The sequence below is a fragment of the Staurois parvus genome, unplaced genomic scaffold (genome assembly GCF_062004578.1).
Source record: "Staurois parvus isolate SC_StPar_1 unplaced genomic scaffold, SC_StPar_1.0 ptg003046l, whole genome shotgun sequence".
NCBI classification, from domain to species: Eukaryota; Metazoa; Chordata; class Amphibia; order Anura; family Ranidae; genus Staurois; species Staurois parvus.
In genome coordinates this window covers 51,601-77,500 of record NW_028320842.1, presented here as the reverse complement: position 1 = coordinate 77,500, position 25,900 = coordinate 51,601, and the positions used below count along the sequence as shown (strand labels likewise).

Genomic DNA, 25,900 nt, shown 5'->3' with positions numbered 1-25,900 from the left:
ATACATCTATATATGTTTCGATAGATATATAGAGTGTATATAGACAGACTCCATGCAGACCTGATGCTCCTTAATGCCGCGCCCCTTTCAGCGGATTGGGCGGGGATCATGTGATCTCCAGGCTGTCGAGCTGGAAGAGGTTGTTATTGGTGGGCGTGGTGAAGTAGAGCTGGTTGCCGGTTGGCGGGTGGATGTCACACGGGCTTTTCAGTCCCAGAGTTCGTTCGAAGTCCAGCAGCTGCCCCATGAAGTTGAAGTTGGGGGAGATGTTCGACTTTTTCCTCTTCACGAAGTCGTAGGCGTCGTTGAGGGTCAGGTTGAGTTTCTGCATGAGGTAAGCCACGGTGACCGTCACCGAGCGGCTGATGCCGGCCAGGCAGTGGACCAGGACGCCGCATTTGTTGGACCGAGCTTCTTCTGCGGGGAGAGGAAAAGGAAGGCGGTCAGAGATCGGCAGTCAGGGAGGACCAAAGGATATTGTCTGGTGGGAGAGTCCCACCCGACCAACTGGAGGATCGAGGATGGAAAACCCACCAAGATGCTTCTTCCTGGAGGATGAGAACATCTGTAACCCCTGCTGTGCCCATTATGAGGGGTTCCCACCATCCCTGTGCTGAGTTCCCAGGTCTGTACACCCTGCTTTTCTCATTATGAGGGGTTCCCACCATCCCTGTGCCCATTATGAGGGGTTCCCACCATCCCTGTGCTGAGTTCCCGGGTCTCTACATCCTGCTGTGCCCATTATGAGGGGTTCCCACCATCCCTGTGCCCATTATGAGGGGTTCCCACCATCCCTGTGCCGAGTTCCCGGGTCTGTACCCTTGCTGTTCCCATTATGAGGGGTTCCCACCATCCCTGTGCCCATTATGAGGGGTTCCCACCATCCCTGTGCCCATTATGGGGGGTTCCCACCGACCCTGTGCTGAGTTCCCGGGTCTGTACACCCGTTGTGCCCATTATGAGGGGTTCCCACCATCCCTGTGCTGAGTTTTATCTCAGATGCCGTTCTGCTCCTGGAAGTGGGAGGGGACACGTCTTCTCATTTTTGGGGCCGGAGGTGACAGCGTCTGTTCGCTGCTGATAAGGAGTTTCCATGACGACGGTCACCACGTCTCCTTTTCTGATTCTGAAATGGGAAGAATTATTCGCAGTACAGGCGCCACTGTCACCCCGGGGTGGGGGGGGGGGAGGGGCTGGACTCTGGAGCTGGGCGGTGCATAGAATGCGCTCAGAGCAGGAATAGTTTTTTTTTTTTAAATCTTTGCTACATTTAAACCGAGAGCCAAACTACAGAGTGAGGGTGGGGGGGGGCCCGATGGGGGGGGGGCCCATTTGCAAGATTCGCCCCCCCTTATTGATTATACGATGACATCATCGCTGGTCGTCCTGTAAGCTGAGGACAGAACTACAAAACGTTGTCGGTTTTCATCTTTGCAATACACTCCGGCCTGAGGAAGGCTGTGTGAGGCACAGAGGGTTGATTTCAGTGCTGGCCGAGATGCACAGAGGGTTGATTTCAGTGATGGCCGGGATGCACAGAGGGTTGATTTCAGTGCTGGCCGGGATGCACAGAGGGTTGATTTCAGTGATGGCCGGGATGCACAGAGGGTTGATTTCAGTGCTGGCCGGGATGCACAGAGGCTCCGAGGGCAATAGGGCTACATGACTAAGACAGATGAACCAGCTCTCCATACAGCCTGCAGGGGGTCTGTGATCGTTGCCAACCATCCTACTGTACATACAACTTCACCTCGTGATTGTTAAAGCTGCTGGGAGTGGGGGGAGCAGGGTCAGTGTCATCTCTGGGGGGTGCAGGAATGGGGGTGTCCCGAGGGATGCAGGAATGGGGGTGTCCCGAGGGGTGCAGGAAAGGGGGTGTCCCGAGGGGTGCAGGAAAGGGGGTGTCCCGAGGGGTGCTGCAGGAAGGGGGGTGTCCTGAGGGGTGGTGCAGGAACGGGGGTGTAGGAAGGGGGGTGTCCCGGGGGTGGTGCAGGAACGGGGGTGTTTCTGGGGTGGTGCAGAAAGGGGGTGTCCTGAGGGGTGGTGCAGGAACGGGGGTGTTCCGGGGGTGGTGCAGGAACGGGGGTGTCCCGGGGGTGGTGCAGGAACGGGGGTGTCCCGGGGGTGGTGCAGGAACAGGGGTGTCCCAGGGGTGGTGCAGGAACAGGGGGTCCCGGGGGTGGTGCAGGAAGGGGGGTGGTGCAGGAACGGGGGTGTCCCGGGGGTGGTGCAGGAAGGGGGTTGTCCCGGGGGTGGTGCAGGAAGGGGGGGTCCCGGGGGCGGTGCAGGAACGGGGGGTCCCGGGGGCGGTGCAGGAACGGGGGTGTCCCGGGGGTGGTGCAGGAAGGGGGGTGTCCCGGGGGTGGTGCAGGAACGGGGGGTCCCGGGGGTGGTGCAGGAAGGGGGGTGGTGCAGGAACGGGGGTGTCCCGGGGGTGGTGCAGGAAGGGGGTTGTCCCAGGGGTGGTTCAGGAAGGGGGGTGTCCCGAGGGTGGTGCAGGAACGGGGGGTCCCGGGGGCGGTGCAGGAATGGGGGGTCCCGGGGGCGGTGCAGGAACGGGGGGTCCCGGAACGGGGGTGTCCCGAGGGGTGCAGGAAAGAGGGTGATCTGAGGGGTGCAGGAATGGGGGTGTCCCGAGGGGTGCAGGAACGGGGGTGTCCTGAGGGGTGGTGCAGGAACGGGGGTGTCCCGGGGGTGGTGCAGGAACGGGGGTGTCCCGGGGGTGGTGCAGGAACGGGGGGTCCCCGGGGGTGGTGCAGGAAGGGGGGTGGTGCAGGAACGGGGGTGTCCCGGGGGTGGTGCAGCAATGGGGTTGTCCCGGGGGTGGTGCAGGAAGGGGGGTGTCCCGGGGGTGGTGCAGGAACGGGGGTCTCCCGGGGGTGGTGCAGGAACGGGGGTGTCCCGAGGGGTGCAGGAACGGGGGTGTCCCTGGGGTGGTGCAGGAACGGGGGTGTCCTGGGGGGTGTCCTGAGGGGTGGTACAGGAATGGGGGTGGAGCAGGAAGGGGGTGTCCCAGGGGTGGTGCAGGGAGGGGGGTGGTGCAGGAGCGGGGGTGGTGCAGGAACGGGGGTGCAGACTCACCGATGAAGGAGATGGCCTCGGGGAAGAACTGCGAGAGGTTCTGGCTCCAGTGGTCGGAGATGGGGATCTGCTTGTACTTGAACCCCCCGTGGTGCTCGAAGGTGTTGGGCAGGTTGGGGGTCACATTCAGGATGTATTGGATGTCGTATTTCCCCAGAATGTCCAGGTTGGCCGAATCTTTGGCGCAGCCGAGGTACAAGTATGGGAGGATCTGCACGGGGAAAGTCGATTGGTTGCTGAGGGTGGGGCTGCCTTCCGATTCGGTCGCGCTGATTGGCTCCCGGTCAGACTCGCCGTCCGAACCTTCGGAACTGATCCTCAAGCCCCCCAGTCCGAGGACACATTCTGGAGTGGAATCCGTGGGGGAGGGGCTGTCCAGGCCGGCCTCACAATGATCCGGGAATTCCCTCTGGAATTTGCTGTAACCCCCTACAGGAGAAAACAGAGGAGGAGCAATGATGACATCACCAAGTACAGCCAATCAGCATGTCCCATCCCTGCCCCTCTCCTCCCCGGCCTGTCCCCAATATCAGGATCACATTACAGACAAGATCCGCCTCTTATTAATAAAAAAAACACTGAGATGATGTCATCAGTCTGCTGCAGGCAGGAGGAAACATGTCCTCAGTCCCCCCTCCCCCAGTGATCAGACCGTACATTGTAACTTTGTAGAAGGAGGAGGTGGCATTTCCTCAGTCTCCCCTCCCCCAGTGATCAGACTGTACATTGTAACTTTGTAGAAGGAGGAGGAAGCATTTCCTCAGTCTCCCCTCCCCCAGTGATCAGACTGTACATTGTAACTTTGTAGAAGGAGGAGGAAGCATTTCCTCAGTCTCCCCTCCCCCAGTGATCAGACCGTACATTGTAACTTTGTAGAAGGAGAAGGGGGCATTTCCTCAGTCTCCTCCCCCAGTGATCAGACTGTACATTGTAACTTTGTAGAAGGAGGAGGAGTCATTTCCTCAGTCTCCTCCCCCAGTGATCAGACTGTACACACCATACAAACCTCACACCACCAATCTTTTCTCCACTCCTCCCGCGACCTCCTTCTCTCGTCTCCTTCTCCCACGCTTACCTCCAGGACTCCTCCAGAGCCTTTCCCATACTCTGGAACTCCCTACCCCAATCTGTCCAGCTATCTACTCTGTTCTCCTTTAGGCGATCTCTGAAAACTCATCTCCTCAAGGAAGCCTATCCCAGCGCCTCCAAAAACTGAATGTTTTCATTCTTCCATCAGCTCCTCCCCCACAGTTATTACCCCTCCTATCACCTGCCCCGCCCTATCAGATTGTAAGCTCTCCGGAGCAGAGGAACCGCCTAACCTTCTCGTATTTCTATTGTAACTGTACGGTCTGCCTGTATATTGTACGGCGCTGTGCAAACCGATGTCTCCAAATAAATCCTGAAATATAATAATAATAAAATGATAATATAAATTCTGAATAATGATATTATACTGAATTTATATTATTATATAGAATTTATATTATTATTATTATACAGGATTTATAATATTATTATTCAGGATTTATATTATTATTATACAGAATTTATATTATTATTATTCAGGATTTATATTATTATTATTATTATTCAGGATTTATATTATTATTATACAGGATTTATATTATTATTATTCAGGATTTATATTATTATTATTCTTCAGGATTTATATTATTATTATACAGGATTTATATTATTATTATTATTATTCAGAATTTATATTATTATTATTATTATTATTATTCAGGATTTATATTATTATTATACAGAATTTATATTATTATACAGAATTTGTTATTATTATTATTATTCAGGATTTATATTATTATTATACAGAATTTATATTATTATACAGAATTTGTTATTATTATTATTATACAGGATTTATATTATTATTATTATACAGGATTTATATTATTATTCAGGATTTATATTATTATTATACAGGATTTATATTATTATTATTATTATTATTATTAAACAGGATTTATATTATTATTATTATTATACAGGAATTATATTATTATTATTATTCAGGATTTATATTATTATTACACAGGATTTAAATTATTATTATACAGGATTTATATTATTATTATTATTATTCAGGATTTATATTATTATTATTATTATTATACTGAATTTATATTATTATTATTATTATTCAGGATTTATATTATTATTATTATACTGGATTTATATTATTACTATTATACAGGATTTATATTATTATTATTATTCAGGATTTATATTATTATTATTATTCAGGATTTATATTATTATTATTATTATTATTAATAATAAACAGGATTTATATTAATATTATACAGAATTTATATTATTTTTATTCAGGATTTATATTATTATTATTATTTTTAGTCAGGATTTATATTATTATTATTATACAGGATTTATATTATTATTATTATACAGGATTTATATTATTATTATTATACAGGATTTATATTATTATACAGGATTTATATTATTATTCAGGATTTATATTATTATTATTATTATTATTATACAGGATTTATATAATTATTATTTTTATTCAGGATTTATATTATTATTTAACCTCAGGAGAGGATCCAGACTCAGTCGCTGATCTGATCTCTCTTATATAAAGCCTCTCTGACAGTCTCGTATTTCAGATGCTGCGGTCTAGGATGCGGCACGAATATTTGGCGGTTTTCATGTCGCCCGTCTGTGTCCGGTAATCCCAACGACGTCGTATCTCAGACGAGCCGCGTACAACATTCAGGAAACATCGAACGATTCTTCCTCTTTAGGAACGGAGGCAGCAAGCCAGAGCAGGAAAAAAAAATCCGTCTACAATGGCGTGGCTCCGCCCACCCGCTGGAACAGTATATTCCGTATTATACGGCGAATTACGACTCCCACGCAAAATCCGGAGGCGGCTCGGCTTAACCCTCGCCGTGCCGGGACAGGAGAACGGATGACGGAGCCGAGCGGCGCATACAGGATGAAAGCAACGAATCGGCGCCCGAATATTCAGATTTTATTTTTTTTTTTTTTTATTTCTGAGGACGCGACAATCAACGCTTCTTATAAAAAAAACTTTTTTTCTTTTAATAATTTTATACATAAAAATTAACTCAGAACCCCCCGAGATTTACTAAAACTGGAGCTCTGCGGGGAAACCAATCCGCTTCCAGGTTTTATCACCAAAGCTTCATTGCAGAGCAGAAGTCAGAAGCTGATTGGCTGCCATGCAGAAGTCATAAGCTGATTGGCTGCCATGCAGATGTCAGAAGCTGATTGGCTGCCATGCAGAAGTCAGAAGCTGATTGGCTGCCATGCAGAAGTCAGAAGCTGATTGGCTGCCATGCAGAAGTCAGAAGCTGATTGGCTGCCATGCAGAAGTCAGAAGCTGATTGGCTGCCATGCAGAAGTCAGAAGCTGATTGGCTGCCATGCAGAAGTCAGAAGCTGATTGGCTGCCATGCAGAAGTCAGAAGCTGATTGGCTGCCATGCAGAAGTCAGAAGCTGATTGGCTGCCATGCAGAAGTCAGAAGCTGATTGGCTGCCATGCAGAAGTCAGAAGCTGATTGGCTGCCATGCAGAGCTGAAGTCAGAAGCTGATTGGCTGCCATGCAGAGCTGAAGTCAGAAGCTGATTGGCTGCCATGCAGAGCCGCGCCCGATCCTGCATGCTCCGGTTCTAGTAACCCCCCCCCGTATTTTCTGAAATCAGAGGCCCTTGAAAATAAAATAAAGCTGCAACATTTCCGCCAGGTGACGTCACCTGATGACGCAACGCGCACGGCGCTCAGTTCGCTTCTACCCCAGTGACGGCTCTGAACTAGGAAGTGATCAGCGGCCGGCGCTTCCGGGTCCATACTACTCGGGGGGGGGGGGGGGGAATGGGCACACACAGGTTCACTGATCGCCCGCTGCTCTCCATTCTGACACCCACCATGAAGGTGTCGGGCACCTGGGAGGGACAGGTAAGCCCAGAACAGGGGGGGGGGCGGCACGTTCCCCCATGTATACATTCGTCTGGCAGCTTTATATCCGGCCAATAGAATCCTGAAAAAAGCCGAGTCAAACGTTCCACAGGCCGGAGCCGCCATAGTGGTCATGCTGGTGTAGCGCCCCCTAGACAGGCGCGAAGTTCATTACATTTACTGCTTGTGCCTCCCCTGCAATCCGTAGAGCAGCTTGTCGGCTCCCCCCCCCCCCCCTGCTTTCTGGAGGATTCTACAATGCAGTGGGACCTGAATATTCATGTGACCCCCAGCCAATCCCTAGGGGTGGTGCCCAGATGGTGGCTGGGAGGGAGCATAAATAGTCTATGTCACGGGTGTCACACTGCCGGCAGAGGCATGATGGGACTTGTAGTTTCCCAACAGCTGGAGGGCCGCCAGTCTGACACTCCTGGACTAATGCCGGCCATAGACGGGTCGATAATCGGCCGATTTTCGCACCATTAGTGGGTTAATTGGTCGGCCGTTTTTCGGGATTTTGGCACATTTTTCTTTATTGGTGAAGTTGGAAAAAAATCGGCCGATTTTCCCGGCAATGATGGGCAAGTCGGCCGATCTTTTTACCGATAAAACATCTGCACATGAGCCGTGACCTGGAGGAAGAAGAAGAATTCCAGCCCGCTATTATATTTGATATGAAAGTCTTGCGGTTGCAACAAATGTATCCATTTGTATCCGAATAAAAACATCTGTATCCGGAATGGATACAAATGGATACATTGTTGCAACCGCAAGACTTTCATGTCAGATATAATAGTGAAGCTTTCTGCAGGGACAGAAGTATTTAAATGCCGGCCGTAGACGGGACAAAAATCGGCCGTTTTTTTTACCGTTGGTGGTAACGTCGGCCTACTAAATGACGATTTTTCTTTTTTTTTTAAAAAAAATGGCTGTTTTTCGACACTGTTCCTTTATTTTTATCACGTTTATTTATTTTTTATTATTACTATTAATATAACATACAATAAATAATAAATATTATAATAATCCTAATAATGTTAATATTATTATTTATTAATATAATAAAAATAATAATTAAATATTATTAATAATAATCCTAATAATATTATTGTTACTATTATTTTTTTATTACATTAATATTAATATAATAAAAATAATAAGTATAATAATTAAATATTGTTAATAATCCTAGTAATATTATTGTCATTTTTTTTTATTAGTATAACAAAAATAATAATAATGAAATATTACATGACATTGTGATTATGTTTTTATAAAAGATATATTTGTATAACTTGTTAATCTGAAAAAACAATAAATGTTTAAATAAAAAAATATATATATATTATTGTTAATAATAATCCTAATAATATTATTGTTACTATTTTTTTATTAATATAATAAAAATAATAAGTATAATAATTAAATATTGTTAATAATCCTAGTAATATTATTGTCAATTTTTTTTATTAATATAATAAAAATAATAATAATTAAATATTATTGTAATGGGGGGGCTGGAGGGGTGAAAAGATTAAAGTTCTTGACATTGTGATTATGTTTTTATAAAGGATATATTTGTATAACTTGTTAATCTGAAAAAACAATAAATGTTTAAATAAAAAAATATATATATATTATTGTTAATAATAATCCTAATAATATTATTGTTACTAATTTTTATTAATATAATAAAAATAATAAGTATAATAATTAAATATTGTTAATAATCCTAGTAATATTATTGTCAATTTTTTTTATTAATATAATAAAAATAATAATAATTAAATATTATTGTAATGGGGGGGCTGGAGGGGTGAAAAGATTAAAGTTCTTGACATTGTGATTATGTTTTTATAAAGGATATATTTGTATAACTTGTTAATCTGAAAAACCAATAAATGTTTAAATAAAAATATATATATATTATTGTTAATAATCCTAATAATATTACTGTTACTATTATTTTTTTTAATAATATAATAAAAATAATAATACTTAAATATTGTTAATAATCCTAGTAATATTATTGTCAATTTTTTTATTAATATAATCAAAATATTAATAATTAAATATTATTGTTATGGGGGGGGGCTGGAGGGGTGAAAAGATTAAAGTTCTTGACATTGTGATTATGTTTTTATAAAGGAAATATTTGTATAACTTGTTAATCTGAAAAACCAATAAATGTTTAAATAAAAAAAATATATTATTGTTAATAATAATCCTAATAATATTATTGTTACTATTATTTTTTATTAATAAAAATAATAAGTATATTAATTAAATATTGTTAATAATCCTAATAATATTATTGTCAATTTTTTTTATTAATAATAATAATAAAAATAATTAAATATTATTGTTAATAATAATACTAATATTATTGTTACTATTATTTTTTATTAATATAATACAAATAACTATAATAATTAAATATTGTTACTAATAATCCTAATAATATTATTGCTAATTTTTTTTATTAATATAATAAAAATAATAACAATTAAATATTATTGTTAATAATCCTAATAATATTATTGTTAATATTATTTTTTATTAAAATAATAAAAATAATAATAAATATTGTTAAATTTTTTTTATGTAAACAAATCTTGTGATAGAAATAAAAGATGACAAGTCCTCTTTATGGAGAGATCTGGGGTCTAGAACACCCCAAATCTCTCCTCTATCTTTAAAATAAAAATAAATAAATAATTGATCTTTTGCTTTTATAAAAAAAAAAAGTTTTCTTCCACCCTAGACCTGAAGTGACGTCATGACGTTGCTCTGGTCCTCCTAGATCATAGAGGTGACTAGAGACAACCGGCCCTTTAAGGAGTTTCAGACGCCGGGAGGCAGGGCGGGGTGTTAGGGTCATGTGACCGCTGTCCCGGCAGTCACATGATCGGAAAAGGTCCCGATCGCAAGTGGAGATGGGGACCTTTCCGTGAGACACCGACACGTGTTTGGAGCGTGTGCTCTCAGTACATATGTGTTTTCAAATGGTACGTAAATATGCGGCCGCTCGGCGTCAAGGTGTTTTTTGGCCGGGGCGGTTTCAGGCGTCGGTAGAGCAGTTTTTCGGCTGTAAAAATGCCGCGACGCTGAAATACGCAGCTATCCGGCGTTATTGAGCCTCAAGCTTTGGTCGGAGTTTTGCTAAAAAAAAAAAATGCAAACTCTGAAAAATGCTAAAACCCCCCCAAAAAAACACTGAAAACCGAAAATGCAAAAACAAACAAAAACGCAACAAAACTTGCGAACGCTACTGACGTCCAGGTCCGGCGTGGGCGGGGCCGGAGAGCGACGAGAAGCAGCAAAAGTCACGCAGAGAGCGCCGGAACCTTCAGTAGGAAACTTCCACCAATGAGAGAGAGGAAAGAAAGCACCGCCCCCAAGCACCGCCGTGTATACAGATGTACCTTCCCGGAGTATATGACCACCAAGGAAGGACCGGTTTCTTGCTCCGCCCCCTTCAAAGGTGTCCGCCCACTTAGGTGTGGATATAGGAAGAAAATCGCTCATTGTGAGCTCCATTCTGCAATGTATTAAAAACTCCTCACATGGTAATATCACATGACCTAAGATACAGGGGTGTGCTCCTCCTCCACTCTCCGCCCACTTCCAGGTCTTGACTGACACAATGGCCTCACTTCCTCTAGCCCCGCCCAACGCGTTTCGTCACAGCAGACGTCATCGGGATCTTTTTAGTTTTGGGTAGAGAGCAAGATGACGTCCTCTGCCAGGCTTATGTGTGCGTCACTGCCAGAGAGAGTCACCATTCCTGTCCTGACCCCCCCCATTCCTACCTGACACCCCCAATTCCTGTCCTGACCCCCCCATTCCTACCTGGCACCCCCCCTACTGTCCTCAGTACCACCATTACTGACCTAACACCCCCCATTACTATCTTGACCTCCCCATTCCTGTCCTGACCCCCCCATTCCTACCTGGCACCCCCCCCCTACTGTCCTCAGTACCACCATTACTGACCTAACACCCCCCATTACTATCTTGACCTCCCCATTCCTGTCCTGACCCCCCCATTGCTATCCTGACCCCCCCATTGCTGTCCTGACCCCCCCATTCCTGTCCTGACCTTCCATTGCTGTCCTGACCCCCCCATTCCTGTCCTGACCTTCCATTGCTGTCCTGACCCCCCCATTACTGTCCTGACCCCCCTATTCCTGTCCTGACCTTCCATTGCTGTCCTGACCTCCCCATTCCTGTCCTGACCCCCCCATTCCTGTCCTGACCCCCCCATTCCTGTCCTGACCCCCCCCCATTGCTGTCCTGACCCCCTCAATCACTGTCCTGAGCCCCCCCCCTCCATTACTGTCCTCAGTCCCACCACTACTATCTTCAATTCAACCATTACTGTCCTGAGCTCCTCTCTAAATGTCTTGAGCCCCCCCCCCCATTACTGTCCTGATGTTTCCCCATTCATTGCCATACAGAACAATGTATCTGCTGCGTGCGTTCTGTGCGCTGCGTGTGATGGAGCCAGAAAGGCAGCGCAGTGTAGATTGTACAGAAATCTGTCCTGTCGGTGCGATCAGAGAGAGCCGGGACTCCGGGGAACCGAGATCTGACATGACCAGGGAGACCGTCCCGGATACGTCCTGATATACTACAGCCGCAACTATATACATTGTACACAATCATCATCATCACCGCCATCATCACCATCGCCATCATCATCCACCATCATCACCGCCACCATCATCATCGCCATCATCATCATCATCATCCACCATCATCACCGCCACCATCATCATCGCCATCACCACAATCATCACCGCCACCATCATCATCGCCATCATCATCGCCATCACCATCATCGCCATCATCACCACCATCATCATCATCACCACAATCATCACCGCCACCATCATCGCCATCATCATCACCGCCACCATCATCATCGCCATCATCATCGCCATCACCATCATCGCCATCATCACCACCATCATCATCATCACCACAATCATCACCGCCACCATCATCATCGCCATCATCATCCACCATCATCACCGCCACCATCATCATCGCCATCATCACCACCACCTTCATCATCGCCATCATCATCATTGCCATCATCACCACCACAATCATCATCACCGCCATCATCATCATCACCATCATCGCCATCATTACCACCATCATCATCACCACAATCATCACCGCCACCATCATCGCCATCATCACCACCACCATCATCATCATCGCCATCATCACCACCACCATCATCATCATCATCGCCATCGTCACCACCATCATCATCGCCATCATCACCACCACCATCATCATCGCCATCATCACCATCACCACCACCATCATCATCATCACCACCACCATCATCATCACCATCATCGTCATCATCGTCATCACCACCACCGTCATCATCACCATCACCACCATCATCATCACCACCACCATCATCATCACCACCGTCATCATCACCGTCACCATCATCGTCACCATCATCGTCACCATCATCATCACCACCATCATCATCACCACCATCATCATCATCACCACCGTCATCATCACCGTCACCATCATCATCATCACCACCATCACCATCCTCACCACCACCATCATCATCACCGTCATCATCACCACCATCACCGTCACCATCGTCATCATCACCGTCACCATCACTATCACCACCATCGTCATCATCATCACTGTCACCATCATCATCACCACCACTATCACCATCATCATCACCACCATCATCATCGTCATCACCACCATCATCATCACCATCACCACCGTCATCACCATCATCACCACCATCATCATCAATCACAGCCACCGGAAGAGAATACAGGCAGATCGCAGGGTGTCATTGTTCTGGGACCCCCAAGTGTCAGTGTTGGTGAGTGGGAGGAGTTACTTATGGGGCGATTCTCACCTCTCAGGTAGTAGGCGGAGCAGTGTGGGTGGGCGGAGTTGGGCAGGAGGTGTTTCTCACCTCTCAGGTAGTAGGCGGGGCAGTGTGGGTGGGCGGAGCTGGGCAGGAGGTGTTTCTCACCTCTCAGGTACTAGGCGGGGCAGTGTGGGTGGGCGGAGTTGGACAGCAGGCAGTTCTCACCTCTCAGGTAGTAGGCGGAGCAGTGTGGGTGGGCGGAGTTGGGCAGGAGGTGTTTCTCACCTCTCAGGTAGTAGGCGGGGCAGTGTGGGTGGGCGGAGCTGGGCAGGAGGTGTTTCTCACCTCTCAGGTACTAGGCGGGGCAGTGTGGGTGGGCAGAGTTGGACAGCAGGCAGTTCTCACCTCTCAGGTAGTAGGCAGGGCAGTGTGGGTGGGCAGAGTTGGGCAGGGGGCGGGTCTTACCTCTCAGATAATAGGTTGGGCAGTGTGGGTGGGCAGAGTCGTGTAGGGGGCGGATCTCACCTATCAATAGGTGGGTAGTGTGGTTTGGTGGAGTCTCAAGTAGTAGGCAGAGCAGTGTGGGTGGGTGGAGTTGGACAGGGGGTGGTTCTCACCTCTCAGGTAGTAGGCGGGGCAGTATGGGTGGACGAAGTCGGGTAGGGGGTGGTTCTCACATCTCAGGTATTAGGAGGGGCAGTGTGCGTGGGTGGGGTCAGGTAGGGGCAGATCTCCCCTCTCAGGTAGTAGGCAGGTCAGGGGGGCGGATCTCACCTCTCAGGCAGTAGGCAGGTCAGGGGGCGGATCTGACCTCTCAGGTAGTAGGCGGGTCAGGGGGGCGGATCTCACCTCTCAGGTAGTAGGCAGGTCAGGGGGTGGATCTCACCTCTCAGGTAGTAGGCGGGGCAGTGTGGGTAGGGGGCAGATCTCACCTCTCAGGTAGTAGGCAGGTCAGGGGGGCGGATCTCACTTCTCAGGCAGTAGGTGGGGCAGTGTGGGTAGGGGGCGGGTCTCACCTCTCAGGTAGGGGGCGGGTCAGGGGGGCGGATCTCACCTCTCAGGTAGTAGGCGGGTCAGGGGGGCGGATCTCACCTCTCAGGTAGTAGGTGGGTCAGGGGGGCGGTCTCAACTCTCAGGTAGTAGGCGGGTCAGGGGGCGGTCTCAACTCTCAGGTAGGAGGCTGGGCAGGGGGCGGGTCTCACCTCAGGTAGGAGGCGGGGCAGTGTGAGGTAGGGGGCGGGTCTCACCTCAGGAAGGAGGGGCAGTGTGAGGTAGGGGGCGGGTCTCACCTCAGGTAGGAGGCGGGGCAGTGTGAGGTAGGGGGCGGGTCTCACTTCAGGTAGGAGGCGGGGCAGTGTGAGGCAGGGGGCGGGTCTCACCTCAGGTAGGAGGGGCAGTGTGAGGCAGGGGGTGGGTCTCACCTCAGGTAGGTGGGGCAGTGTGAGGCAGGGGGCGGGTCTCACCTCTCAGGTAGTAGGCGGGGCAGCCGTCCTCCCGCAGTCGGGCCAATAGGAGGCCGAGGACGGAGGAGGGGGCGGGCTCCTCACGGGTGGTGTCATCATACAGCAGGAGGTTCCGGTGTTCTAGGCGGCGGGGGGCGGGAAGGACGGAGCGGGCGGACAGGGTTCCTCTCCGGAGGCGGCGGAGGAGAAGGCCGGGGAGGGACAGGCTGAGGGCGGACTCGATGTGGCCGGCCTGGTATCGCTCGTGTGGCCGACAGTCCAGGAGGAGGAGGCCGGAGCCGGACTCCAGCTCAGCCTGCAGCCAGCCGCTGCTCTTCCCGGGGGGATCCGCCGCCATCAGCCGCTCCGACACCCTCCGGGACCTGCGTGTGAGGGGGAGGAGCTACACACCCCGCCACACCCACCTCCCCGACCTGTCTTCCCAGGGTGGGAGGAGCCACACGGCGTCAGCTCACCAAATAGAAACTGACGGCGGGATCCGCCCCCTAAGAGGAGGAGCTACAGCGCTTCCCCCTAACTTGCATCAACGTCTGGTAACCACACCCCCCGCGAGGAGGAGCCGCCTGTCACACCCACTGCCCTCAGCGCAGATGTGAATGGAGGGGCATGGAGCGCGCATGTCGAGGAAACTCGGGAGCGCGCCTGTCACAGATATCAATGGGGAGGCCCGGGAGCGCGCTCCGTGCCCGCAGCCAGAACACGTGGTACAGGAAGAATGAGGGGGAAAGGTCTGCATTGCGTGTCAGATGGAGAAACCAGAAGAATTCCGTGTGAGGGAAGTGTGAGCAGAAGAGCCATCACACACAATGCAGTCATGGCCTCCCCACCCGGCCAATATACCTGAGAAATGGCTCAGCGCCAGGGGCGGACAGACAATTCGGGAACTCGGGCCCGCCTAGGGGGCCCCATGAGATGCCCCTGGTACCTTTCATATACTTTTTTAGGTGTGGTTTGATTGTGGGTGAGGACACAGGGGCCCCATGATCCCCTATTGCCCCGGGGGCCCCATGAGTTGTCAGTCCGCCCCTGATCAGCACCGTCACACTTTGAATGACAATTGCGCGGTCATGCAACACTGCCCATATGAACTTTTTAGCATTCTTTTGAGACAGATAAAACTTGATTTTGGTGGTATTTCCTCACCGCTGGGATTTTTATTTTTTTGCGATATAAATGAAAAAGTTTTTTTTAAAAAAGTTTCTTATAAAATGTTGCAAATAAATAATCTTTCTTCATCAGTCTTGGCCAAAATGTATTCATCTATCTTTTTAGTAAAAAAAAAAACCAAATTAGTTTACAACCAAAATTTATAATTTTTCAAATTTTTTATTTTTTTTACACAGCACTACTTGTGGGGGGTGATGAAGATTTTTGTTTCCTTTTTTTACACTGATTGCTTTTATACCCCTAAAGGCTGTAAGAGGAATCATTTCTATCTGGCCACATTCTTGCAGCCATTGAGAAATACTGTGTGAGCTGTGATTGGTCACAGCTTGTCACATGGTACAAGGCTGTTGTGAATGGCCCTGTACCATGTGACCTCTGTGATCATTCACAGATTTCACACATAGTAAGCAATGATGTCAGAAGTGACATCTTGTGTACAGGGGCGGACTGAGAACTCATGGGCCCCACCGGGCAATAGGGGATCATGGGGCCCGTGTCCTTGCCCACGCTTAAAAAAGCCTATGAAAGGTACCAGGGGCATCTCCTGGGGTCCCCTACTTACCCTGGGCCCTCGGGCAGTGCCAGAGTGCTCGAATGGTCAGTCCACCCCTGCTTGTGTACTACTCTTCATGTGATCACTGATTGGCCAATCAGTGATCACATGATCGGGACCTCGCACAGCAATCTGTGTACCAATTGTGGTGCCGCGCACTCCCAGGGAGTGCACACAGGCAATGGATGCGGGGGGGGGGGGGATATTTAGAAATGCCCCCCCCCAGCATCGGCAGCACTCCCATCCGGCCGTTTGTCAACATGGGCCGGACAGGAAGAGGTCAAAACGTTTCTGCTCACCATTTTGGATAGAGTAAGGGAGTCTTTTCACGGTTTGTGTCCCATTGGGGAGATTTACCTTTACTTCCTGTCCCTAAGCCAAAACAGGAAGTGAGGAAATCCCTCCAAAATGAGGGAATCCCAGAACTAATGTCCCCATTGGAGGATTTCCCCTCTAGTTCTGGGGAGAATCCAAAATTTGAGATTTTCTTTCACTTGGAGATGACGGTAAACAGGACAAAGAGAGAAGGGTGGGGGTGGGGTGGATCTCCTGAACGGGGACACAGACAGCAATAAAGACCAGACAGGGGGTCTCATCCATCTCAAGCCACTAAACTGAATAAGTTTTGCCTTTAGTTATACTTTATTACGATAAAGGGACCGATAGCCCCCAATATGGTAACATATATTCTGTGACAGGTTCTCTTTAATGGGACATTAGGAGCCTCCAGTGCAGCTCATGGAGCACAGATGACGCTGCATTAGCTCCTTCCCCGTCCACAGCATCCGGTGAAAGTGGCGACCCAACCCGGAAATGACAAAAAACTCTCAGCACTTCCAGGTTCTTATTAACCAAGGGAGCTCAGCGAACATTCACTGGTGCCCCTCCCCCGCCATCATCTGCCATGCTGGTCTGCAGGTGGCGTAGCATAGCCCAGCAATCATGGCGCGGGGATGGGAGCCGGGGTGGACTGACCATTTGGAAACTCGGGCACTGCCTAAGGGCCCGGGGTCAGTAGGGGGCCCCATGAGATGCCCCTGGTACCTTTCTCATAGGGTTTTTTGAGTTTGGGCAAGGACACAGGGGCCCCATGATCCCCTATTGCCTGGGGGCCCCATGAGTTGTCAGTCCGCCCCTGGATGGGAGGCAACCAGAAGCCAATAGTAGCAGCCCCCTCCTGCGCTGCAGACATAGGACTTACTGTACCATCAATGGCAGTGAAAGGGTTGATGGCGCCAATCAGATCTCTGCATAGATCCAGATGGCGGTTCCTTCCAGAATTCACCGAAACCATCAGACGCAAAATATTTTTTGAAAAACAGGTGAAAAATGTCTTTTTTTATCAAACGATTTATTAAAATAAATATTTACACACAAAAATCCACATAAAATTTAAACAAAAGAACCTCGGAGGCGGAGTTACATGTCGGTACGGCGGGCGGGGGCGGGGCTCCTCTTCTCCTGCCGCTCCATACATTCCCTCAGCTTGTCCTCGGTCAGGGAAAGTCTCTGCTCCAGAATGGCCACCGTCTGCACAGAGAGGGAGAAGAACCATGAGAGGTCAGACTGGTCACATGACAAGGGATGACCAATGATATGGATTAGAGGGCGGAGTTTATATACTGGGAGCATCCTGGGGATTGGGGGGCCCCAGAGAGGTCAGTGTTAAACTCCAAAAAAAAAAAAAAAAAACACTTTCTTGCCATGCGCTGGATTCAGCTGAATGTTCGGGATGCCACGTCCGGAGGATTGCTGGGGCGCCACCAATCTCAGCTGCCGGATTTACAGTCGGCTTTTGATATTCCAGCTCAGCCAGAACATTCCACCGCTCCTATGAACCGCTTTCTCTCCACTGTGTTTATTCACTAAATATCTTGTATTCTTTTCTCGGAATAAAAGGTGTTCTATGATTGGGCAGAGCAGATGACAATCACACTCTTCCCTCATCCAATCACAGAACGCCTTGTAAAAAGATGTTTTCTGAATGGATGAGGTGGAGACTCTCAGGAGCGGTGGCACAGCAGCTCTGTTGGAATATTAAAGTGGTTGTAAACCGTCCATATACCCAGTGAAGTGACTGGCCTCAGGTGAGACACAGAGATGAAACAAATCCTCCTACGTACGGTGTACCTGTTTATCTGCAGCCGTTCTCTACATCCATTCAAAGTGCTAAGCTGCATACTGTGTTTTTTACCTTTAATACAGAGAATGGATGAATGTAGTCATACTGGCGGCCATTCCACCAGGCCCCATGGTTAGTATTGGCGGCCATTCCACCAGGCCCCGTGGTTAGTGTTGGCGGCCATTCCACCAGGCCCCGTGGTTAGTGTTGGCGGCCATTCCACCAGGCCCCGTGGTTAGTGTTGGCGGCCATTCCACCAGGCCCCGTGGTTAGTGTTGGCGGCCATTCCACCAGGCCCCATGGTTAGTGTTGGCGGCCATTCCACCAGGCCCCATGGTTAGTGTTGGCGGCCATTCCACCAGGCCCCATGGTTTGTGTTGGCGGCCATTCCACCAGGCCCCATGGTTTGTGTCAGCAGCCATTCCACCAGGCCCCGTGGTTAGTGTTGGCGGCCATTCCACCAGGCCCCGTGGTTAGTGTCGGTGGCCATTCCACCAGGCCCCGTGGTTAGTGTCGGCGGCCATTACACCAGGCTCCGTGGTTAGTGTCGGCGGCCATTCCACCAGGCCCCATGGTTAGTATTGGCGGCCATTCCACCAGGCCCCGTGGTTAGTGTTGGCGGCCATTCCACCAGGCCCCGTGGTTAGTATTGGCGGCCATTCCACCAGGCCCCGTGGTTAGTGTTGGCGGCCATTCCACCAGGCCCCGTGGTTTGTGTTGGCGGCCATTCCACCAGGCCCCATGGTTAGTGTTGGCGGCCATTCCACCAGGCCCCATGGTTAGTGTCGGCGGCCATTCCACCAGGCCCCATGGTTAGTGTCGGCGGCCATTCCACCAGGCTCCATGGTTAGTGTTGGTGGCCATTCCACCAGGCCCCATGGTTAGTGTCGGCGGCCATTCCACCAGGCTCCGTGGTTAGTGTCGGCGGCCATTTCACCAGGCCCCATGGTTAGTGTCGGCGGCCATTCCACCAGGCCCCGTGGTTAGTGTCGGCGGCCATTCCACCAGGCCCCGTGGTTAGTGTCGGCGGCCATTCCACCAGGCCCCATGGTTAGTGTCGGCGGCCATTCCACCAGGCCCCGTGGTTAGTGTCGGCGGCCATTCCACCAGGCCCCATGGTTAGTGTCGGTGGCCATTCCACCAGGCCCCGTGGTTAGTGTCGGCGGCCATTCCACCAGGCCCCATGGTTAGTGTCGGCAGCCATTCCACCAGGCTCCATGGTTAGTGTCGGCGGCCATTCCACCAGGCTCCATGGTTAGTGTCGGTGGCCATTCCACCAGGCCCCATGGTTAGTGTCGGTGGCCCCGCTCATCCTGGTGCTGTAGGTGTTTACCTGGGTGAGGATATCCAGCTGTCCCACAATGTGCTCCAGCGTGTTGGTGACGTTCTGGAGGTGGCTGGCCTCTCTCTGTACGTTGAGCCGGTCATCAGGATGAGGTCCGGGACTCGGACTTCTCTCTACGGTCACAATGTTGCCGGGAGCATCAAATTCACCGACCTGGACATCAGCGACAGCGATCAGGGAAAGACAAAGGGTTAAAGGGTGAGTTCACGTTTGGAACATGTCCCCGATGCTGAAGCCGCTGCCCTCCTCCCCCCACACATAGTACGGGAAACTTCTCCCCGTATTATCAGTCAAATTTGAAAAAAGCGGGGCTCCGCCCACATGGCTGCGTCATTCATTCACAGACTTCCGTGAATGAATGAACTGAAAGTCCCAGCAGCCTTAGTGGCTGTAGTTGTAGTTTTCAATGAACTATCACAGTGCTGTGGGGTGTTGTGGTAGTTCATGGAGCATCCGGTCAGAATATCTGCTTGTCCGCACATCCTGTACCCCCCAAACATCCCCGTACACCCCCGAACACCCTGTATACCCCCGTATACCCCATACACCCTGTATACCCCCGTACATCCTGTACCCCCCAAACATCCCCGTATACACTGTACACCCCAAACATCCCCGTATACCCCATACACCCTGTATACCACATACATCCCCATATACCCTGTACACCCCAAACATCCCCGTATACCCCAAACATCCCCGTATACCCCATACACCCTGTATACCACATACATCCCCATATACTGAACAATATGGTAGTGTGACAAGAGCACCCCTACCTGAAAAAGAAGGTTACTAAATGATCCACGCGGAGTAATATGAATTCAAAAGAATTTTAACAATACTTTATTTGATCACATAGATCATGAGGAGGTTAAGCAGAAGCACGGTGTACATATGAAAAAAATAAAATCATGTTAAAAAACACTTAGCGTCCTCAATTTAGGGTAATCTTAGCAAATAGAGCACCATATAAGGCAGAGTTGTGGAATGATAAAGTAGTTATCCTGGATTTCCGTGGGTTTCCTGCTTATATTCGGATGAACCATGTGTTCAGCAGATGTATTCCCAATATATGTCAGGGATCTCCTGGAATGTAAAAGCTTCTCAATAGTGAGACAATCATGCCCACTTCTCAAGTGTAGGGACTTCCTGGATAGCCACCCCAAGTAAAACAAGGTCCACAGTACCAAATGATTCATCAATGATGATCAAGAAGACTCCTGTCAACTTGAAATAAGATCAGGTTCTTGATGCTTTTTCAAAGATGCATATGGGGGTGAGAAACCAGGTAGTCACAATATATGGGTTCCAAACACATATAGAATGTGTATATAGCATATAACAGGCCGTCGGTACCTGAATTTAATATACCCAATAAAGGGTTTCCAAAAATTGCTCAATTAGAGAAGGTTATTGCGGTTTTATAAGGATGTGGCTATGTCACAGCAAAAAGTGCCTGAATAGGATAGCGTATATATATATATATATATGTAAATTATCCCCCAAAGAGGATTTCAAAAAATTCCCCGAATGATACAGGGTAAATTAGGCCCATGAAACATGCCCCATTAACACCATATAGGCTCTATGAATCTCAACAGCCGTAAGCTTTAAATAACTTGCCACCGGTGGAAGATAAATTTCCCTGAGGGATTGCCGTTTGCGAACCGCTGTGATAGTAGCCCAGTGGTAGTTCTCAGAGGGTCTGGGGCCTTCCTAGCAGGGAGCTGTGACACCGCCGTTCCTTCCCGCCTCGTGGGCGCCGCACCCAATGAAGACGCCGAGCGTAGTGACGTCAATACGTTGACGCGTTTCGTCCGCCAATCACCGCAGACTTCGTCAGAACTGGGAGGGGACTTCAATCCTTCGCCTTATATGGTGCACTAATTGCATACCAAGGAGTCTCCACCTCGCCATCTTGTGTTGAAAGAATATCACTACATCGAAAATATCCAAAGTGAATTAAAACACATAACTTCAATTTTAAAATGATTGCTGGATTCAAAAGAGGAGCCTAAATACTATAGATCAAATCCTCATCTTCTGAGAGGATAATAGAGAGGAGATTATTATTAACATATTTTTTGTTCACAAAAGGAGAAACATCAAAACCAGGTCCAGCCACCAGAATTTCAAACATCTGTCCTATTATTATACATGCTCACCACCGATTAGGTATAGAGAGGATTGCATAGTTAAATTCATATTCTGTCCACAGAGGTCCCTCTTTACTTCATATATACGGTGTCCCAGTATAGATTATAACTCGGGGTATATAGAGAATTCAAGGGAAATTATTTCAAAAACACCCCGAAATTAAGTTCTGTATTTAGTCCAAATGGGACAAGTGCCCCCAAGGTATAGATCCAAAATTTTTCTTTTTGTAGGAGGACTTTATCAAAGTCACCTCGACGGGCCGAAGTGTTCAGCAAAAAGATCCCTTTCACTTTTAGACCATCTGTTCTGCCTCCGTGTACTTCTTTAAAGTGTTGTGCCAATGGGTTCTCTTTTTCTCCCTTTCTTACATTCCTATTTTTATTTCTAATATCTCTCAGATGTTCGCCAATCCTAGTCCTGAGGCTTCTTTTTGTTTTACCTATATATATCTTTTTACATGGGCATTCTATCATGTATATTATTTTGCTACTAGAACAATTAATGAAGCTTCGTATTTGAAATGTCCTAGAGTTATCATTGTTGGAGAACTGATTAGACTTATGTACAAATGGACAGATCTGACAGTGGCCACATGGAAACATACCATACACCCCAGTCCTCCTAGTTAACCAGTTTCTTTGTGGTGCCCTCTGAAATTCTGATTGTACTAGTATATCATTTAGATTCTGAGTTCGTTTTGCTACCATATGGGGACCCTCACCTACCACTTTCGCTATCTGCGGATTTTGAGTTAGTAGGTGCCAGTGGGAGTCCAAGGCCTTCTTAACTTCACCCCATTGTTGTCCAAATTTAGTTATAAATCTTACTGGTTGGTTTACAGTATTCGCAGCTGCCTTTGGTTTTGATTTATTAATTAATTCCTCTCTTGTTTTACCGAGGGCTTTTCTTTTTGCTCTTCTTAGGGTTCTATGTGAATAACCCCTCTCTCTGAACCTCTTATAGAGCTGGATAGATTCATGTCTATATTCTAATTCTTCTGTACAGTTTCTTTTTATTCTCTGAAACTGACCAATGGGGATTCCCTGTTTTAAACTCCTTGGGTGGTAGCTATTAGCATGTAGAAGTGTATTGGCCGCTGTTTCCTTTCTAAATGTTTTAGTAACCAGTTCGTTTCCGTGGACAGAGATTGACAAATCCAAAAAGGTTATCACCTCTCTATCCACTGTATAAGTGAGTTTGATATTTCTATCATTCTTATTCAAGAATTCCATAAATCTTTTAAGCTCATCGATACCTCCATCCCAGACCATCAGCACATCATCAATATATCGCAACCAAGTTACTGCGTATTGTTTATAGGGAGTGGAGGGATACACTAACTCCTCTTCCCACAAACCTAGATGTAAACACGCAAATGCCGGAGCCCAGGGTGCTCCCATGGAGGTACCACATATTTGCTGATAGAAGGATCCCAAGAACTGAAAACAGTTATGGGTCAACATAAATTCCAGCAGGTCCAATATAAATTCATTTTGAGCCTCCATTTCGGGAAAGTATGTCTCCAAAAAATGGGCCACCGCTTTCTGTCCCCATGTGTGTGGGATGGAGGTATACAATGATTCCACATCAATACCCACCAGGAGTGCACCTTTTGGTACTTTTACATTTAGAATCTTTTTAAGTACATCTCCAGTGTCCCTTACATAAGATCTAAGTTCAAAAACCAGGTCCTTGATTAGGTCGTCTACAAATTTACCTATTGGTTCTAGGGGGCCACCAATAGCAGATGCTATGGGGCGTCCCGGTGGTTGAGAGGGATTTTTATGTATTTTTGGAATTACATAAAAGGTGGGAATATTATATGTATCAACTGTCAACATATCACATTCCCGTTTGGTTAATAAGTTTGCTTCACAAGCCAGTCCGACTTTTTTATTTAGATCAATCACAATTTTTGGGAACGGATTATTATGTAATTTACGATATGTATCCAGACTCTTCAACTGTCGAAGCACCTCCTTCTCATATTCCACACTCTCTAGTAGTACTACATTACCCCCTTTGTCACTCTTTTTAATCACAATGTTTTTTGCATTCTTAAGTTCCCTGAGGGCTATTCTTTCACCTCTAGTAAGGTTATCAGCGTTCCTCATTGTCCAGTCTATTTTACCAAGATCATCATGTACCAGATCTAAGAAAGTACTTAACCATTCATTTTCCCTGATATTAGGCATTCTTCTAGAAGGAGTTTTAAGTCTAGTGTGTCTTTTCCACTTGTTAGAAACATCCCCTTCCCCAATTTCACTATCTGTGGGAGTCTCCTCAATAAGACTAATGAGGTCTCTTAGTGCCTGTTGTTCCCTCTCTGAATTAAGGTCACCGGGTACATCCCCATATACCCTGTACACCCCAAACATCCCCGTATACCCCCGTACACCCCAAACATCCCCGTATACCCCCGTACACCCCAAACATCCCCGTACACCCCCATACACCCGTATACTCCCGTACACCCCGTATACCCCCATACACCCCGTATACCCCATACACCCTGTATACCCCATACACCCTGTATACCCCATACACCCTGTATACCCCATACACCCCGTATACCCCCATACACCCTGTATACCCCATACACCTGTATACCCCATACATCCCCATATACCCTGTACAACCTGTATACCCCATACACCCGTATACCCCATACACCCGTATACCCCATAAACCCATATACCCCATACACCCGTATACCCCATACACCCTGTATACCCCATACACCCTGTATACCCCATACACCCTGTATACCCCATACACCCCGTACATCCCGTATGGCAAGCAGATATTCTGACAGGTCTGCAGGAGACCTGCATGGCATCAAGCAGGCTCCTGTACCAGGCTCCTCCCTCCTTCCAAGAGCCCCTACAGAAAGCTGCTTGCTATGGGGGCACTAGGCGTATTTGCTCCCAAGCCGGGCTCTGTGGGTGCATAAGACACAGAGCACACAGCTCATCAGCCCCCCCTCCCCCCCCCCCGCTCTCTCCTCACTGGCTGTGATTGACGGCAGTGGGAGTCAATGGCTCCTGCTGCTGTGTCTGAGCCAATGAGGATGGAGAGAGCAAAGATGTGCCACTGCTCTCGTGCACATTGCTGGATCGGGTTCAGGTGAGTACTGGGGGGGGGGGGGGGGGGCTGAGGGACGAGCTGCATACTGCAGGTTCTTTACCTTCATAAAGAGAAAGCATTAAAGTAAAAAAACCTCCAGCCCTTCCAACCCCTTTAATGACATGTAATGTACAGAACACGCTAAAGGTCATTCAGGGCGTAGTAAAGCACACGCACGCGTGTCACACTGCCGGCCCTCCAGCTGTTCCCAAACTACAAGTCCCAGGAGGCATTGCAAGGCTGACAGTTACAAGCATGACTCCCAAAGGCAGATGCATGATGGGACTTTAGTAACAGCTGGAGGGCCGGTGGTCTGACACCCCTGGTGTAGAGGGTCATATTTTCCTGCACCAGGACGCATACGTGTTCCATACACCCGTGTGGGTGTGTATCCCTGAATACGCCGTGTATATTGGGGCCGTACACCCATGTGGACGACAGATTGGGAGCAGCAGCTGCATCCCGACTGACATCAATGACAGAGCCTGCACAGGGCTGCATGGAACACCCGCGTATTCCGGTACGGGGAAATGTGGCCCTCCGGGTGTCTACCCCCCCCCGTGTGCACGAGGCCCAACTCCAGCACCGTTCACATCAGAACATCGATAACCTCATATGTTGGATGACGATTCGGGGAAGGCGGATGCGTTGGTTTGGGCGGACATCTTGTTTTGGTCTCCATGGCGTTCACGGTCGTATCTCGCGCTCTGTGCTTCAGGAGGTCGGTGTAGGAGGCGGAGTCAAAGTTCGTTTTCCACACCATGATCTGGAAGATGAAAATAGAAATGAGATCTGTGATGGGAATCCGTCTACAGCAGAGGATCCCGTGCTCTATAATTATGACTCCGACATCTGGGATCCGAATATAGCCGAGCCGAGTCCTTCCGAGGACGTCACACTTCCTGTATGACGGGGAAACCACTCATTTGTGGCGGCTTGTCACCCTTCTGTGCGTTCACATCTACAATTGTCACTCACCGCTCCTTGACGCACGCAGCCCCTCCGCCCCGACGCAGGCAGCCCCTCCGCCCC

General features: G+C 48.2%; 2 protein-coding genes across 2 annotated transcripts in view; both read right to left on the bottom strand.

Annotated features, from left to right (window-relative positions):
* The window catches only part of LOC149428675 (dual specificity protein phosphatase 7-like), a 15,224-nt gene extending 423 nt beyond the window's left edge, over positions 1-14,801 (bottom strand). Inside the window, exons 1-3 of the mRNA XM_089667125.1 lie at positions 14,396-14,801; positions 3,082-3,510; positions 1-417 (exon numbers count right to left, since the gene is read on the bottom strand). The exon at positions 1-417 is cut by the window's left edge and continues 423 nt beyond it. Of these exons, the coding sequence (XP_089523251.1) occupies positions 107-417; positions 3,082-3,510; positions 14,396-14,732 (1,077 nt within the window). The 5' untranslated portion in view covers positions 14,733-14,801 and the 3' untranslated portion in view covers positions 1-106. The remainder of the gene's footprint in view (positions 418-3,081; positions 3,511-14,395) is intronic.
* Positions 14,802-17,445: 2,644 nt separating this feature from the next.
* POC1A (POC1 centriolar protein A) overlaps positions 17,446-25,900 on the bottom strand; it is a 37,992-nt gene continuing 29,537 nt past the window's right edge. Inside the window, exons 9-11 of the mRNA XM_089667124.1 lie at positions 25,479-25,634; positions 19,571-19,735; positions 17,446-17,645 (exon numbers count right to left, since the gene is read on the bottom strand). Of these exons, the coding sequence (XP_089523250.1) occupies positions 17,535-17,645; positions 19,571-19,735; positions 25,479-25,634 (432 nt within the window). The 3' untranslated portion in view covers positions 17,446-17,534. The remainder of the gene's footprint in view (positions 17,646-19,570; positions 19,736-25,478; positions 25,635-25,900) is intronic.